Source organism: Danio rerio, chromosome 17, assembly GCF_049306965.1.
Source record: "Danio rerio strain Tuebingen ecotype United States chromosome 17, GRCz12tu, whole genome shotgun sequence".
Classification (NCBI taxonomy): Eukaryota; Metazoa; Chordata; class Actinopteri; order Cypriniformes; family Danionidae; genus Danio; species Danio rerio.
The window spans coordinates 26,125,046-26,144,945 of record NC_133192.1 but is presented as its reverse complement, the minus strand read 5'-3'; the positions used below and the strand labels follow the sequence as shown (position 1 = coordinate 26,144,945).

At 34.7% G+C, this 19,900-nt stretch overlaps 1 protein-coding gene across 3 annotated transcripts in view; it reads right to left on the bottom strand.

Moving 5' to 3' along the window:
• The window catches only part of stac (SH3 and cysteine rich domain), a 41,735-nt gene extending 29,322 nt beyond the window's left edge, over positions 1 to 12,413 (bottom strand). For 2 of the 3 annotated variants that reach the window (XM_001344434.9, XM_009293069.5), the window contains exons 1-2: positions 12,091 to 12,413; positions 2,347 to 2,701 (exon numbers count right to left, since the gene is read on the bottom strand). In XM_001344434.9, coding sequence (XP_001344470.4) covers positions 2,347 to 2,701; positions 12,091 to 12,198 — 463 coding nt within the window. In that variant the 5' untranslated portion in view covers positions 12,199 to 12,413. The remainder of the gene's footprint in view (positions 1 to 2,346; positions 2,702 to 12,090) is intronic. The other variant, XM_073928563.1, reaches the window with a different exon arrangement.
• Positions 12,414 to 19,900: the final 7,487 nt, after the last annotated feature.

The following is a 19,900-nucleotide window of genomic DNA, read 5'->3' as shown; positions in this document are numbered from 1 at the left end:
TAAAAAAACTTATTTGTCACTATAAAAGTAAAATTACTGAGTCTACATACAAGAGTCGGTGAAGAATGTTTATTTTAGAAGAAAATATCAAATGGTTTTTAGAGGTTTTTGCATCTAAACTCTTCAAATAGTCCTAATAACTAAATGCACTACAGAATGTTACGTTTACACATTCCTGCACAAATTGCATGTAAATGCATCAGCATTTCACAGCGTAATACTCTCACTCACTACTCTTGAGTTTTTTTAAAGGGCTACGTTTTACTCATACTTTGAGTAATATTTAAAACAGACACTTTTACTCTACTTGCACTACATTTTTGGGTAAGTAAGGGTACTTTTACTTGAGTATGATTTTTCAGTACTCTTTCCAACACTGGTCATAATTTACTCACTCTTTATTTCTTTCCTTGTCAAACACCTGCTTGAGATATTTTGAAGAAAGCTGGAAACCTGTAACCACCCACTTCTATTGCATTTGTTTTTGCTACAATGGAAGTCAATGGTTACATGTTTTTTTTTTTTTGCTTTGTTAAAAATATCTTCTTTCGTGTTCAACAGAAAAACAAAGTTTATAAAGGTTAAAAACCACTAAACAGGGTAAATGGTGAGGTAATTTTCTTATTGTTTGTTTGTTCACTATTATTGTAAAATGATTCGTAATAAATAATTCTCTCTCTTTCACTCAACACCACTTGATAACCAGTTTAATTTATGAGTTAAATTACACATTTATTTTTTTCCCAATTAATTTTAAATTAATTTTAATTTTAATATTCTTTTATTACATTAAAATGTAATTATTCATTAAAATGAAATAAATGATGCTGGCTAAATATCTGCCATCGCCAGGGTGTGAGTTATACTTTGATAATCGGGGAACAGGGGGGTCAATTTTTTCAGTTATGTTCCTCAGTGAACCAAATTTATATATTTAATTCACTTACATCTAATTTTCTAATTAAGTGTATTATTATGTTTTTAGTGTTTTGAGGGATATTGAGTGGTTCTTAATGAAATTTGTGATATTTAATAAACGGTGACAGGTTTGCTTTCCTGCACCTATTAATGGATGACCATGAAAGACAGCACATATTTTTTATTTTTGCTGTTTAACTTCCATGTACGAGCCAGTGTATAATAAAATACAGACTATGCATCTTGTTTGACACCTACAACCACCTTTTTTAAAGAAGCATGTTTTGTGAACACTAACTCTGTGTTTTTGTGCTCTATATTTGCCAGTTTCAAAACGATGAATTAATATTTTTGGCGCAAATGTGCACTCATATAAACCATAATAGGGGTGGTTAAATGTGTATCTATTATTTTAATTATTAATATTATTTAAGATACAGATAAGAGCAAACTATTTCTTAACTATTAAAGGGCAGGCCCCCATACATCTTGTTTTGATGTCCTTCATCGTGGATCAAGCGTTAATTAGGGGGATCAGAACCCTCCAAACCCCCCTGTAATTCGCACCCTGGCCATAGACCACCATGCTTCCCAAGATATCGGCATCGGCCTTCAAAAAACCCACATCCAGTAAATCAGTAACACTGTTCATTGTCAGAGCGTGTTGCTCAATGCATTAACTAACAGCAACAAATGAGACCTATTGTAAATGTACAGTGTGGTCAAGTATTTTTATGCAGGTTTAGGATCAGCAAGTTAATAAAAAAAATAAAAATAATAAAAAACAACAAGGATACATTAAATTGTATAATACAACTGTAAAGACATATACATTTGCAAACTAAAAGAGAACTATCAGTAAAGAATGTAGTAATACATTAAAGAATGGAGTAATAATAACTAGTCAGCTTTTCTGAAATACATCTAAAACAGTGATATTATAACTTTTATACTATAATATTACTGTATTTATATTTTGCTGTACAGATAATAGTCTTAGTAAGCAGACACAAGAACGCTTATGATCCAAGACCTGTGAACTGTAATACTACAAGTTTTGTCATGCATCACGAGTACACTGGCATATATGACCTTAAAGCCAACAGACACTGACTAACAGCCACAATACTTCGATTTTTATCTCATGGGAGCCTTTAACTCATTATGTCGTGCCAATCTATCATCGTTCGCTGTTCTCCAAATGCTAAAATCCCTGTGCACTGGCGTCGTCCACAGCAGCAAAACATCAGTGTCTGGCAGACAGACAGCAGATGGGGAGCAGAAAGTTTTATGCATTTCTAATCTATCAATCATGTCATCTAATCTATAGTCATTACAATAGGAACCATAATACTCTCCTCGGTCAAAACAAATACAGCTCTGTTTAAAAATGAGCATCGAGTAAACATGAAACACACATCCTCTTACCTACAATCATGTGGTTGCAGATGTCACAGAAATGAGGCTTCTTAAAGATGTGCTCCAGGAAGGTGTGGGCATTGGGGTCTGTCTGGCGAGGGGCACGGGATGGAGAGCAGATTGTGATTGGTAGGTTGCCCGGGATGACGGTGGGCAGCGGAGGAGGTGGTGGAGGAAGAGACATCGCTGGGGAGGCCGTCACAGACACACCGATGCTGCTCAGATGACCTGTGCTGCTGCTGACATCTGAGAGGAGTTCTGTTTGAAACTTCACATCCTCGATCGGTCGCTGGAAAAAGTTATCAGCACTTTTGCTGCGAAGACTCTTGGTCTTGAAGGACAGCGAACGCTTTAGCCTCTGCAGCTGAAATAAACAGAAAACTAATGTTTCAACAGGCATCTCTTAGCATCTTATTAAAGGTTCTTTTAAACTTATTAAACATTTCTTGACTGGAATCTTTTGCAGCTCTAGTTGAGTCATTGCCTCTGAATATTTGGCAACAAAAACATTAAGAACTGGGTAGGGTTGCACCAGCTGTTCGTTAGTTCTTTCTTAAACTAGAACATAAAGTACACAGCTTACTAACTAATAGGTAGTTTGTTTTTTAAATTTGTTCTTACTTCAGTTGCACCACATGTTTTTAAGGTAAACCATAGTTAGTAGGTTGTAAGCTCTCCGTAAAGTCATGTGTAGTCGCATTGAATGACATAATATCCAATAAAGAGCATTTAAATCATTAAGCTGCTTTAAAATTCTGCAACTAATACGTCTATATATAAATATATATATATATATATATATATATATATATATATATATATATATATATATAAATACATTTTTTATAGTTACATTATAGTCAATCACTACTTAGCAGGCACACAACATCTTAAGACGTTAATATTAGGTTCGATTTAGGTCATGACACCAGGTGACCAAAATGTAATGTCTAGCCAGCCTCCAAGGACAACGTTATTTTGACGTCCAAATGATATTTGGTATATTTTAGGACTTGTTGAGAAACGACCAAAATCTATTGCTGACATATGTCATAGTGGTAACGTCCACACAATGTCAAGGTGTAACATGATTAGACATTGATATTTGGTTAATTTGGACAATGGACATTGACGTCAGCCTGACGTTGGGTTCTGAAGTCAACCCGATTTTCATTTCCCAACAAACTCCAACATCTCCAAGATGTTATGGTACAACGTCAAAATGACATCATGTTGACATCCTGTGTTTGCAGGGTAATAAGTTGACGCACATAGCTGCATCGCGAGACGTGAATGCACGCGAAATACACAAAGTTATCATATCTACATGTGAGGAGCAGAAAGAATAACTCCATAATAGAAAATTTAATCTTTCAAAAAACTGAAAAAAAAGAGATTTGGGAGGAAAATAAGGCTGTGAGTAGAGGGAGATTATTCTTCATTATGTAAATAGGGGAAGGCTGCCGTAAATATTTAGTTTGAACGTAGTGTTATGTTTAAACTAAGTTCAGTGCTGCAACACAAAAATATTTAGTAGTGGGTAAATTGTAACTTACTGTGCCTTTAAGTCACAACAACTAGCCACAAGAGCATACAAGTACTCCGAGCAGTGTATTGTGAATTAATTTGTACATTTCCACAACTTAGACATACAGCCTGTCTCTGATTCCTACTACTATCCTGAAGTAAACTTTGAATTGTTTAAGATATTCCATTATTAATAAGGAGGTGAACTCTCCTTCTTACGTTAAATATCAGGTTTGATGAACCCAATATTTGCGCTCTTACTTTAAAAGAAATTAGAGCACAACAAAATTACTTTTTAAATTAAACTTTTTAAAGCCAAGCTTTATTATAGCTATTAATGCATAGTAGTAGGTCTGTCACAATAATGAATACATCTGCTTATCCCACATGGACATGATCATTTTTGGGATGCAATATATATCGCCCACACATAAAAAAAAATTCTGGCTGATTGTGTAAGATTTCTATCTCTACTGGAGGTGTCAGAGTCAGTAGTTAAAAAAAAAAACACTATGGTATTTACTATAAATTACTATAGTATATTTTCATGTGGGTGTCTGACAACTAAAAACAGATCTGGTAGCAGATATTGCAGCCTCTGTTATTTTTAACCTTGCACTTTTTTTTGTTAGCATTTATTATCATTTATTTAGTATATGCGCTTTCACATTCTGATTCTAGTGCATAATTGTTGAAATTTTAAAATGACAAATACAATAATATTGTTTATGGCAATATATTTTGGTTCAATATAACGTATAATAAAAAATATATATATATCGTGACAGGCCTACATAGTAGCACTGACACTTTTCTCTGTTTGAATGTTTTGCTGTATTGTATTGATATTTCTTGTATTGTTTTTGCATTGTTTGATTTTTAGTTGTGTTGTATAATTTGGTTTTACTGGTGTAAAGCACTTTGGACAACCTTAGTTGTAGTAAGGTTCTATATAAATAACGGTTGATTGATTAAAAGGCTCGGTTACTCGGTTGTTGTTGTTTTTTTTCTTGGAATTTTCTTCACAGCATAAGAACATGAGGCAAGGTTTCTGTGAATGATAAATTTTTAGAATGATCAGGACAAAAAAAATCTAATCAGTGTGCAAAGACATTTATACCCAATATGACGCAAGTATCCCTCAAAGCATTAAACAACTCTGAGTGATTGAGCGGGCAATTTTGCTTAGCATGTGTCAAATGAGGACATTCTCACTTAAACAACCTCCATATGATTACATGACCTCTCCTGTCCTCATAATATGTTAACCTAATTCAGCAAGGAGAGCACTGCGTATCATTTATGTTCCTGTAATACACTGAGCATCAAAAGGTTTAATAAAAGAGAATAGAGGAAATGGAAGGAAAGATGGGCTGTCATGTCTCTTGGTACGTAGCCTCTTTGTGCGGTGCACATTACCCATGATATCAGTCATTCGCTGACAGCCCTCTAAATTAGCTGACAACACCCACCAGGATCATCTTTGCCTACTAAAAATGTCCTCTAGGCCACACTAACCTGCACTACCAGTCCAAGTAAGTACTGTGCACAGGAATGTAATTCAAATCTGAACAAAAATGAAAAGCGCTAAAGGTCAGACTTCTCAACAATCAACAATCTTACACATTTCTTTCTACAAAACCTGGAACATTCAAAATTAAGGACTCATCAAAATTATGGCATCTGAAACATTTAATTTCATGGTTGACATGATTGTGCAAGGAAGAAAATATGGACTGAAAAAGTGTAATTTTCTACAATGTCACATTCGGATTCTTCATGCTAAAAATGTGGACAAAATGTATTATTTAAACCTGGATTCTAGCTGGGTTGGCAATATTAGTTTCTTTATTGAAGTCCATATTCATAAGGATTGTTGTTCTGTTTTTTGCACAAGAACTTCACACAGCACTGGATGTCACAGACATAAAATTGACATTGGGACTGCAGCATCAGACTAACTTTGAATTTTGGTTGTATATGAAAATCAGGTTGATGCAACAAAGTCAACCAATGATCAACGGCTAATGATGTTAGCTTTTGACAAGGTATGAACATCACATTATGATAAAAATCAACTTCTGTAAGCTATTTGGACAAAACTGCATGCATAGTGTGTCCACTGTCATATTGGAGTGATATAAACCCAACAAGTCTCTTTTTAAAATTTTCCTAATGTTAAAATAGGACCCAAATCCCAGAGATTTTGAGACCCACACCAATGTGGCGTAGGAGTGTAGTTTCCCCGCCAACCGAATTGTTTGACAGGTGCCATGTTTCTATAAAAACATGTTAACACAAGTCCACAGAACATTTGTTTTGCAAATAACTGAGATTAAACTATCTGTTCCATTAAACTATCTGTTCCAACTATCTGTTCCAACTATCTGTTATCTGTGTTTTATACGTTTTAGAACTTTAAAACATTATAAAACAGAGCATGTTTATAATAAAGACAGTTAAATCGTTATGTAATTCTCAAACTTTTTAATCCCCCCGGCCGCATGGTGTCAGTAAATGATAATGTTTGTTTGTGTGTGTGTGTGTGTTTGTGTACTGCAAACGGCATGTGTGTGAGACTCATCATTTCAGAAAGACTTGAATAAACGCCACCCCAAATAAATTAAATAAGCTTACTTGGTATTTTTGACTAATGAGGTGTATTTTAGCTTCATCCGAGTCTGTCTCTGTCACTGACTGCTGTTTATCTATCATAACGTATGAGAAGTAAACACGCATATGGTAATAGTGCGCAAGGAGAAGAATATCTTTTGCATTTAAAGCCACAGGCTACAAAAACAGCTGTATTCAGACACCAAAATGGGCAAATTCTGGAGGCTATAATAAATAATCTGATGAGTATTTGAGGTGAAACTTTGCAAATACATTCTGGAGACACCAAAGTCTAATTTTACATCTGGTAAAATAGGTGCCCTTTAAATTGACACAGAATTTTAGTTAGGAAATTACACAACATAAAACCAACCAAAGATAAACGTTTACTAATGTTAGACTCTGACGTTTTATGGATGTCATATTATGGAGTTAAAATGATGTTGGATTTTATTTAGTTAATGCCACAGTCTAAAACCAACCAAATACCAACACCAGATGTTGTTGCTATTAGATGTCAGCTGACATTGGTATCAGACAGAAAGTTATCATTAAATTTTGGTCACTTATCTTAGCAACCAAAATAGAACTAAAAATCGGGTGCTCCGGTTTCCAAACACATGTGGTACAGGTGAATTGGGTAGGCTAAATTGTCCGTAGTGTATGAGAGCGAATGCGTGCGTGTGGATGTTTCCCAGAGATGGGTTGCGACTGTAAGAGCATTTGCTGTGTAAAAACGTGCTGGATAAGTTGGCAGTTCATTCCGCTATGGCGACCCCGGATTAACAAAGGGACTAAGCCGAACAGAAAATGAATGAATGAATGAATGAATGAATGAATGAATGAATAAATGAATGAATGAATAATTTGTTATTTTAAGATCAACTTTGCTTTCTTATTCTGACATTTTTCATTTCAGTGTTTATGTAAAATTGATTGAAATGCATTACTTAAAAGTCTAACATAAATAGAATTATACAAAAGCATCATTTTTACACTTTTACTGGAAAACAATATCATTCAAATTATAATAGGCAGTTGGTTGCATTATAACTGATATTTTGAAGCCAGTTTTGCAATTCCATTAAAAAATGCATGTACATTATCAATAAAAATGTATATACACTGATAATACAGAACTCGTCTGATCAGGCAACTGATGGTTCTATCAGCTTGTCCACAACTCTGCCCACAAATCAGGCCATCTTTGTTGTTGAGCTCTATGTTTCCGTGTGTGTGTTTGAGTGCACGTGAGTGATATATGGCCCACTTGGATAATCCTCTCACATTAGATTTCCACTAATCAAAATAAAGAATCAGTGCAGTGTGTTTAGTGAGCCGCATGCCAGTGTGTTATGATGACGCCATATTGATTTCTAATGCCTGACAGAGAGTAATTTATTGATTAGTCCCTTTCTCGCCAATCGAGTTCATCAGTGCTAATAGTTCGCTGTCAACTAAAAGGACAGTTCGCCTAAAAAATTACAACCCATGTCATTATTTACTCTCCCTTCACTTTTTTAAAACCTGAGTTCCACTCTTTTGTTGAACTCAAAAGAACATATTGTGAAGAAAGCTGGAAACCTGTAACTATTGACTTCCATTGTATTTCCTTATCCTAATATAGAAGTCAATGGTTGGGTTTTATCACAACAATCAATATATCCACTTATCGTGCAATACTTGGAGATGACCTCAATAATCTTTGCCATTGCAAGATATATTTACAAATTCAAAAATAATGTTAAAGCCATTTTATAATGACATTTTTGTTCTACCTCATCTGTGTCAAAATTTTAAATTGAATGTTTATCTAATTTAATAGTATTTATAGTAGAACATTTACTTTTTAGCATCAAATTATACAGGCAAAATTTAATTAACCATAAGAATGCTAAGTATTGTAAAGTGTTTATGGCTATTTGCAATATTATGCTGTTATACAATCGTTATATAACTAGTGGCATCATTTTTTTTTTTTAAATAACAATAATATCCCAACATGTGAAAATTTATCGCACAACAAAAATTCATTGTGACAAGCCTATCAATGGTTACAGGTTTTCAGCTTTCTTCAAAATATTTTATAACCACTTGAGGGTGAGCAAATAGTGAGTAAATTTTCCTTTTTGGGTGAATTATCCCTTTACTTGCAAACTCAGTCTTAAAAGCAGACTAAAATCACTGTGAAGCAAATGAAAGCATGCTATTGGTTTAAAAGGTGGTTTCAAGTCACCCCCCTGACATTTACAAGGCACTTGTTTTGTGGCAGAACTGACTGTAAATAACTGGCTATCAAAATGGCCATTGCTGAAGTTCAAGTTCCACTTTTTCTGCCAGTTCCAATAAATTTAATGAAACAACCAAAAAAATAAATAAATCAATGATGCCTGAGACTACTGCTGCTGATAAATGCACACGTCTGGATCTTCATTATGAGATTTTGTGGCAAGGTTCTTTATATATTAGAGAAAAGTATAATGTCAATAGATTTCCCCAAGTCATTTGCACTGATTACAATGGTTAATGAGGGAAATATGCCTGATCTTTATAAAAGAGCAACCAGATCGTTTAACACAATTTCAAATATAAGGCTTGAATTAAAAATGCTACGGAAGTGCCTCTTTCCAAAATGAATGACCACTTGTGCAAGAAAATCACGAATCTTCTACATCTATTAGGAATCAATTCTGCTGCTGTCAGCACCAAACGCGTGTCCTGCTCTGCCCTGAAGGACGACTTTGAGAGACGGAGCTGATTAAGCTGGAAGTCAGGTATTTTTTCTAGCAAAAGATTACTGTGTTTAGCAAAAAAGGGACACAATTTATTAGGCCGGCTTTACTTGTAACACATTTTAATCTTATCAAACATAGTCATACAAAGAGAACAGACACGTAGAAAGATGATTTACTTTGGGTTGCAGTCATAAAAGGTGTCCCTGGATCAGTTCAAGGTGCCATGTGCTCATGAATATGTTAATTGGAGACAAAAATAACGGGATCTCGTTTTAGTAATTAAGCTCTGAGATGCTTGATAGATTATCAAATAAAACCCCAGACACTGATGATAATCCTCTGATTATTGTGCACAAGTTATATTCTCTCTAAATATTGTCTTCACTATTAGTGTTTTCTTTTAGTGATGGTTTCATCCCCTTTTGCTTCTTGGAAATTCTGTGGAGCACAACCAGCTCAGGAAATTAAAATATTAATATATATATATTTTTTTATTGTGAATCAAAAGTCATCCATTAACAACTAATGAGTCATAATCTTTCTTAGGAGACTACTTCATCCTTATTAGGCATATTCTCAGGAGTGTTCTGCAATGGAACGGTCCAAAATAACTTATATGAAAGCTCATAAATCAAATATAATGTGGATTTTGTTTCTTTAAAAAGAACTCTTCTTTTTAAAAACAACTCAAACCTAATAATCTGATTCTAGCACTTCTGATAAATAATATTAGTGCTCCTAATGCTCAAAATAACAGCTCTCAATTACACACAAATCCCTCCTCACGACACTTCTGATCAAGTCAACATTTAACTCCATATGGCAATTGTATATATATTTTTTCTTTTCATACAAATATTTTATTAATTTGACTGAAGCATCACATATTCCATGGGGAGAAGGAGAATGACACAATGTAAATGTAAATAATGAATCAGTTTTCTGAACAACTGCATAAATAAATAAAGCACTACTGCCTTTCAGCACCCAATCTCTACTGACTCAGTGACAATAAATATGCAAAATTCCCAACTGGCATTGAGCTCTAAAAGCACAGTGACCCGTCCAACATTTCTGGGCTGAATGTGGAACTCAGGGCCACTGATGACCCAGAAAAACAGATGAGCTCAAACTCAGCACCAATGTGACAAAACGCCACCCACTACAAACTCCTAAATCAGACACAACAAATCATACACCAAGGTTGAGCAGAAACTAAATATCACTGCAACAAATACAGATGCAGCACAATTTTCCCCTAGCGAAATGAAATATAACTTATACTCTCACATGAGCCCGACTGCACGCAGACAATATCAATCAAATGATATTACTGCCAGTATAGGAGTAGTATCTGAACTATAATTGCTCAGATGATTAAACAGTGTTATTTGTAAACATAAATCAACATATTCTTAATACTAAAACTATCATCAATCACTTTAATTCAGTATTTCACAGGACAAATGAACGCTTGAAATTGAGTTAAAGAGTTTTGTATTGCATAATGAATTAGAAATAACAAAACTGGGGTAAAATTTGCAGTTAAAATAAAAATTCCTTTGTGGGAAAAAAATTATTCACAAGGCAATCAGAAAACTATTTGTGGTAGGGCTGCACGATATTGGAAAAATTTGACATTGCGACATTTTGATTTTCTACAATATTTATAATATTAATTTCACCAGATTACTTGAATAGCTCAATTTGGAAATAACTCAAACGTTTATATTAACTGAGATGATCTCGTAGGCCAGATAACCTGCTTAAATTTTGTTGCATTTTTTGTGGAGTCTAACTATATTCGAGTATAAGCTAAATAATCAAATGTAAGCAAATAAAACTGCATAGTCGTCAATTTATAAAAGTTAATGCAATATATCTTCATTGTTATAATTACTTAAAGGCCTCTAAACAAATCAAACAAGCACTCTTTCACTCTATTATAATCACTAAAAATATAGTTCTTGGTCAGCTATAATTCCACTCAAATTTTGTGAGGGATGAATCAACTGAAGCTGAACTTGCAGATCCTGCGATGTGACTTATGCAATTACATTGCAATATCGATGTTGAACCGATATACTGTGCAGCCCTAATTTGTGGGGTAGGAAGTTAAAATTGTATCTATGTTTTGACATGTGACCTGCGATCATTTTTATAGCAGAACTGGTATCATGAACCAAATCTGAAACAGCTCCATTGTGTGAAAGCCTTTTGTGTGTTAATTACCCTTGAATCATGAGCTATGATCTATTGCATATATTGAAAGTGCATTAACCATGTTTTTTTGTGTATTTACTTGTACGGCCACAGTTTTATCATGGTTAAACTCATTAGTGTAGCAAAACGATTGTTAATTTGGCGTTACCATTGATTAACTACGAAGAAAAAACATGTTTTTGTAGTAAAACGATGGTTAATTTAGTGTATTGGTGGTTCAATATGCTATTGTTTACTAATTAGTTAACTATTTTTATACTAAATGTTGGTTAAAATGTTAGGCCTACATATTAAATTAAACATATTACATTAAAGTATATAAAATAAAACTTGAGTGTTGTTGTTTAATGTGTGGAGTAATTATTTCATAAAGTAAATCCTTAGCTTGCCATGGATTTTAAACGGCCATGTTTTCAGTAACACAGTACGTTACAGTGTCACAAGATTTACAACACAAACGTTACTCTTTACATTTGACGTAATGTAGTTTACACGAGTATAAGTGACATATAACCACTTTAATATAAAGCAGACAAGTAAAACTATGAACCATTAAATCAAAGTTTCACAAAACGCCAAAACCCTCGCTCTCTCTAATAATAAAGTGTAAACCGCACACATAATTGTCGGTTTCTGAGGTGTGTGTTTCTCCAACCTTTGACTCCTGCTGGCTGATGGATGAGGGGGACTGAGGCTCCCGGTGGTCCCGCTCGTTCTCCTTGCCCATCGTGTCCTCCTGAATCATGTTTGCTGGCGGAATCATGCCGATAACAGTTCAACAGCACCAATCTGTCGGGTACGTCTGGTGCCAGTCGCACTTTACATGTTGAGTTGAGCTGGAAGTTCTGAACTGGCGAACGCGCTGAGGATAACGGGTCTGAATGCACACAGTCGCACTCGCCTATCGACTTTCCATCGGTTTGTTCATTGCATAGTGGAGACGCACAGTCCGTTCCAGATCTGCTCTCTTCATTAGTCAGGATCGTCGTCCGTCCAGCAGACTGACTGGATCTGACTGTCAGCCTGTGGATCAGCCAATCAACTCCCGCTAAAGGAGGAGTTCAGCTTTGATGGATTCCGTTGCTTTATTTTTTAGTGAGCAGACGTGTCTCTAATCTTATTCACATTCAACAATAAAGTATTAGTGATTATAAAAAGTAATAATATTTAATAATACAAATAATGTTAACATCTTTCTTTCCTTCTTTTCATTTTTCTCTCAAGTATTGGGTTGATTTTTTAACCTAGTTTAATTTAATGGTTTCCCAATTAGGTCTAAATAATTAGACCTTTCAAAACAAAAAGTATTTTAACATTCAAATTTATGTGTAAGTATATGTGTAACAGCATATGTTTTTATGTCATTGTAACTTATTAAACTAAGTGAATCATGTTCTAACTTAATTTTATGAGTTACGAAAGCTGTTTTAAGTCAGTTTAACATTATATGAGTTCAATGGACTCATAGGTTTAATCTGATTCAACCAGGATTTTTTACAGTGTTTATGTTACAGGCTATAACAAATAATATTATTTACCAAAATTGTCTTATATAGCTTAAAAATCATGTTTATATATATATTTGTCAGTATATGTTTTTCATTATATACAACTCTGTTATCAATTTGTAACACATACAGCAACTGTATTGCTCATTTCTCTTGGCGTATTATTATTTGATTTATTATAAAAGCCACAACATACCTAATTTATTTCAATTCTTTAGCATATGTTTTTTATAGAAATGTGTGTCCATAAAAAGTGTCAATGTTATCACTCATACTTTGCCATTAAACTGGTGACATTAGCTTTCCCAATTACACACACAAACACACACACACACACACACACACACACACACACACACACACACAAACACAAACACAAACACAAACACACACACACACACACACACACACACACACACACACACACACACACACACACACACACACACACACACACACACACACACACGCACAGACAAAAGCTTAATTTAATTGAGGGCAGGATTTCCATCTAGTAAATTTGTTTAGCACCAAGAAAAATCTATTTACACAATTAAGTGAAATTAAGTTGGTCCAACATAATTTTAAATAAAAGTTGAAATGAATTTGTATTTTTATTTAACTTAAACTCAAAGGTCTGGTAATATCATGTATGCTTACGTATGATTCATTTTGAGGTTTTTGAGTTTTATTTTAACTATTTTAAGCATATTTCATCAGTTAAATATACAGTTGTTTGAGACAGTTATTGCTCACTGAGCAATGCAACAAACTGCGTTTTTTGCTTATTAAGCTGCAAACATAAAAAAGTGGTACTTCTGCAAGGTGGTAATCATAAAACTCAAAGCATTGCATGAAAATCTTCTAAATCTTCAAACTAAAATGAAGATTTAATTATTCTATTATTTCTATTTCTTTTCTTTCTAACTTTAAGATTACTTTTATTGTCAACATTTCCCTCTCAAAACCATGCAAAGCATGCTGGGAACTACAAATCCCCAAACGAGGTAGTTGGACTAACGCAATTGCTTCATGTTGTCTCAACACAAAACACTGCTAACTTAATATTTACAAATTTAAGTTTGAACATAAAACAAATAAATTGGCAAAAAAAAATTACAAGAATTGTGTTGGTTCAGCTCATTTAAACAGCTAGTTTGAACAAGCAGCAGTAAACCTTTTTGAGTGTATATACAAGAAGACTTAGAATAGAATTGAATGTGCTTTTACAGATTCTTCAGTCAAAAATATGTGTTCTCCTGGAAAATAATGTTTTGTCATAAAAAGCTTTTACACCAAGAGTTTTTTTTGTAAAATGTAAAAATGTATATGAGCCTACCCTGACTATAAAAGATAAAATGATAAAATAAATGAAATTGTTATGAATATGAATTTTTTGTGATATAGATTTAAAAAAATATGAACATCAATTATTCTTATGTAAAGAAGCCACCTGCATAACTGTGTAAAGACGCCATAAGCGATACAGTTCGGAGCATCCAGGAGCTTTCCATATTGTAAATATGCTTTAAAACACGTCACATTCTGTTTTTTCAAGGTTGTTGATCTGATTAATTCCCATCATTATTTAATTAGTCTCACCATATGTGGGATATTCTACTGCATCAATATCCTATGAGCTGCTGGATCCCGGGCACAAAAACATTGTGCAGTTTTCATTCATTCTAGAAATCTCCTCTGTCAAAACCAGTTAATCCCATCATTTATTTTCACAGATTTGGCAAAAATAAGCACAAATAACCAACTTAATGTGTTACAATGACATCAGATGAAGAAAAAAAAAATCCATCAGTTGTGATGGCAACAGATGGCATCTCATTTATATGAGAGAAGGAATAAGAGAGCAGTGGAGAGAGCGAGGAAGGGCTGTAATTTTCACCCCCAGCTGCAGAAGAGGAGTGAAGGCCACGGGGAAGGAAAGCAGGGTCTTAATTATAGAGGAAAGAAGGGTTTTACTCTATTAGTTCAAGATTTTGCACAGTGACACTAAAATTTACCAGCATCACCATTTTCTTGAGATTTCTTTTAATCCGTCTTAGTTTGATTGACGTTAAATATAAAATGTCTTAATAGGCCACATACACCAGACACACACTCCTAAAAATAACGTTTGCAAATATGGGCTCATGCATTTATGTTTGGGTTTCAGAATATTGTTCAATATTTATGTGAAGAGTTCTTAAAAGATGCATATTTTCTTACTGTGAAACTTTTATAGTCTAAACTTTTTTAGAAAATAAAGAATCTTTTCTGTAATGAAAAGAATGCAAAAAGGATAGTTCACCCCAAAATATAAAATTCTGTCATCATTTACTCATCCTTAAATTGTTTCAAACCTGCTTCTTTCTTTTGTAGAACCCAAAATAAGGTATTTTGAAAAATATTGACTTCCAAAAGTAATTTTCCCTACCATGTACAGTATATCATTGACTTTCAACATTCTTCAAAATATCTTCTTTTTCGTTTTCTCGTTTTTAACAGAAGTAAAGGAATACAAAGGTTTTTAACAAGTTAAGGGTAAATAAACTGTCTGTAAGTTTCCATTTTTTGGGATGAAGTTCTTTATGCAACATTCCATGACATAAGTTTTCATTTATTCATTCATTTTCTTGTCGGCTTAGTCCCTTTATTAATTCGGGGTCGCCACAGTGGAATGAACCGCCAACCGCAAATTTTCACGCAGCGGATGCCCTTCCAGCCGCAACCCATCTCTGGGAACATCCACACACAAATACACATACACACACACTGATACGGACAATTAAGCCTACCCCATTCACCTGTACCGCATGTCTTTGGACTGTGGGGGAAACCAGAGCATCTGTTGGAAACCCAAGCAAATGCAGGGAGAACATGCAAACTCCACAAAAAAAAAAACGCCAACATAGCCGAGGTTCAAACCAGCGACCTTCTTGCTGTGAGGCGACAGGCAGCACTACCTACTGCGCCACTGCGTTGCCCAACATAAGTTTAAATTATTTTTATTTTTTTAATTACTAATGATTTGTTAATGATTTGTGGATATTCCTCAACTTGGATTGTCTACAAAATGCGTGCCTGTAGATTCATATTTATTTGAAGGAAAATCAAAAGGATGTTACATTTACATATGCTTCAAGAACCTCTCTTCCATACAACCTACTAATTGAATGCTAGTTATAATGTTCAGCATAAGAATGAAAAAGCCATTCTGAACCGTGATGACAATGTGTCAAGCAAAGAGAAGTGATAAATGCATGTATAATATCAGGGGTGCCCAAACTTTTTCTTATAAAGGGCAAAAAACCAAACCTGATTGAGGGCTGTGGGCTGAAGGTAAAAAATATACCAAAGTTTCCATGAGTAAATAATTACCTAATTTATTTCCAAATTCTATAACTAATGCAGTGTATTTGAATAAAAGTATAATGAATTTATAAAGTAAAAACATAAATAATGCCAATAATGACACAATGGAGTGAATTTACTAAGCTGCCACCTGCTTTTGTCTTGTCTTGTGCATTGCAATCTCTTCGTCGCGTGAAAGTATTTACATTGTTAAAAAATCTGATTAATTTACGAAACAAACAAAAGGTTATGTTAGATTCAAAACGACTAAATTTGTCAAATATATTCACTCTAAGCCCATCCCCAGCATTCTCCCTCTCTTTACAAATGGGATGGTGGGCCAAAGCAAAGGTTAAAATGGGCCAACTTTGGCCTGCGGGCCCTACCTTGGGCTTCTATATTCTATAAAGTCTAATAGTCTCAAACATACTTAATAATCAAACTATCACAACCACTAAATATCTGATGACATAATGCGGGTCAATTGCAATGATTGTGCAAACACTGCTGTGATCAGATGCTTTCTTAACTGCTGTTTTCTTATAATTTTTGCTTATTTTAAAATCAATAGAATTGAACGCAACACATTTTTACAGATTCATCAGTTAAAATTGTCTGTTCATTGTCAGTTTATTGCTGGATAAGTGTTTAATTATTTTTCTAATCAAAGAATGAAAAACAAACTTGCTGTCTATATATCAGGGCATTGAATCTCAAACACTCCATCTACAAGAGCACCAGCATCACTAATGAGAAAGGTTTCTGGATCAGCACCTTTAAAGAATAAGAAGCAATTATTTTAGAGTCCTTCATAGGTTAAGCCAATCACAGCAAGGTCATATCAATTCAGCAGCAATTTTGGACACAGGAGGAAATTTAGTCCTTCTCCAATCAGAATCAAACATTTGAATCATGATGTACTTCTCAGACTAATGTATTACATCAGCTCTGAACACGATTCAGCCTTTTTTAGCTCATTCATCCCCATTCTAAAATAAGCATTTCATCTGTTAGTAACAATGACATATGAAATCACCGCTCAAACATTTCCCCAGTGTTGAGTGTACATGACTACAGTGATTGATTTGGCACTGCTTTGAAAATAAAATGACTCAATCCAAAAATATAAGCATGAAAAATAATTTGTGATCCACACACTTCCTTATGTATGCTCACCTTAAAATAGTGTCATTCTGACTCTAAATATAACCATGGCTCGCGCTATATATGGATTCAACCATTTCTTGTCATCGGTTTTACCTCTGATCCCTGCTAAGCTTAGCAACTGTGAATAATAGACTGTGGTAATTGCGCTTTTGCTGCTTGTTTGTCTGATGACTCAACATAAACACACGCCGAGATACAGACAGACACACAGACAGAGATCCACTATGACACTGAATATTCAATAACATCCCACGTAGTGTGACAGTGCATTCAATAAACAGGAGATAATCGGGACAGTATCTCGATTTTCTGTTGAGTACAGTATCGCAATGTCCATGTTATCCTAAACACACTCCTGAATATTGTACTTCTTCTTAAATCAGTTTATGGGATGTATAAAATGATAGTTATTTGACTAGATATTATGCTAGTTCAGTGCTGTGGAGCCTCATTGAACTGTTACCCTCCCTCCATCTACTGTTGAACCAAAAACAGAGAAATCTTAAACTCTCAGTGTAAGAATCTGATGAAACTGCATTCAGGATTTTTCCATCTGTTCTTTTCGAAGCTCCACATGAATTATGGGAGTCACAAACATAAAAGCCTCTCAAGATTTGTTAAAATGCCTTCAAGGGAAAGCACACACACACATTCACAACACACACCTCTAGCGGTAATGACATTTTACTCTAATCGTTTTCACCAGGCTGGGAGATGAAACAGGTCACCGTGCTCATGCTCTGAACACTTCTGATTGAAACTACATCAAAGCAGACAGCGGAAAACCAAGAACATTTTAAGGCAAACACACAAATATTAAATGCCACATGCATAACCAGATGCCAACAGAGCACAGATTGCAAACTGCATGCCTGTGCAACAGTTTGATATAAGTTTGCAATACTTTCTAGAGAAGAAAAAGCCTTAGTTGCTTCAGAAATACATCAAGAGAACATTAAAATAAGAAACAAAATCAATCAGGTAACATTTGAAGAGAGTTCCAAAGTACACAAAGAAACAAACATCTCAAGCCCAGCACACAACCAGTAGCCTGCATAATGCAATTTCAATGAGCATTGAAAATATGCAGCAAACAACCACGACACACGGTTATAGAAAGTTAAACACAATGCTACAACCACAACACACCATGTCCTCTAAAGCAGATGATGATCGAGCCTGTCGCAAGATGAGAGATCTAATGAGAAAGACAGGTTCTGTAGAAAGGCAAATCAGTAATGACTAGCTCCACAAGAGGGCGGTAGACAAGTGCATTCATTGACGAGGAACACAGTCCAAAGATTGATCTCTCTATCGACTCATATCCGCATTTGTTGAGTAATTCGCTTCAATAAACTACTGTTTTAGAAAATTAACAAAATAATGACTCCTCACACGTTGTAAGCAATTTGTTTCACAAAGGGCATGAAATTAAACAGCTTAGGTGGTAAACTGAACTCAATGTGAACCCAAAACAAGCCGCCCACACGGTGAACAGAGTCCTCTAGTGCCACAGTTAGACAGACTGAACAGCGGGAAAACTCGGGAATGTGTTAAATGGATTTCCTGAGAAGTTCTCCAGAGCATTAGTACCAATTAAACCACCCCCTAATGAGGGATTTAAGCCAGCATCCCAGCAGGAAAGAGAGCACTGGAGGAAAGGGGGCTGCAGTCATGACTAACACTATTCAACATTCTTCAGGTAAAGTTCAATGCTTTCAAAAGCCCTATCTGGTTCCTAATGTGCTGTTTTCTTGTGGCAGCATGTTTGTAGATACCCCTGCTGATAAATAACATAAAGGGGGTTTCTGTAATAAATTTGTCTGCAAAAGGGGATGGTTTGCAGATCATCAACATACTGTAGAAACTGGGGGAATGCTGAGCCCACTCCAGTTCAGTTTGCTTAGACAGTAAGCCAGCTTAACCAGCCTGAACTTTACGCAAGGTGGTTTTTGCTAGATTTGTTTTTAAGAATAAACATGTTGTCTTTGTGCTACACTAGTGTAATAGTGACATTTACATTTATTTTATAGTTATCAACTTGTAATAGAAACTTATAAAGATTTAAAGTGATCTGGGCATCAAAATCGATAACCTGTCAGTCACATTAGATTCACAGAAATAGCAAACAACAATCATCTATTAAATGCCCATTGAACAAAATTATTCATGGCTTGTATTATTTCTTGTTCAATAAGCCACTTTTCTCAGATGAATGACAAAAGAAAAGATAATCACTTTTTACCTTAACATTTTACTAGACCATCTGTCAACCTTTAGGTTGTTTATTGATAGTAAGCTTTGGTTTGCATCCTGGTTTTGCATGCATCCATATCAGAAAACACAATCTTATCAGTCTAGAAGATTTGTTCATTGTAGTATGTTTAGTCTTTTTTTTATTAAATAATTAATTTGCCTAAAATCAATATTTGTAATCATGTG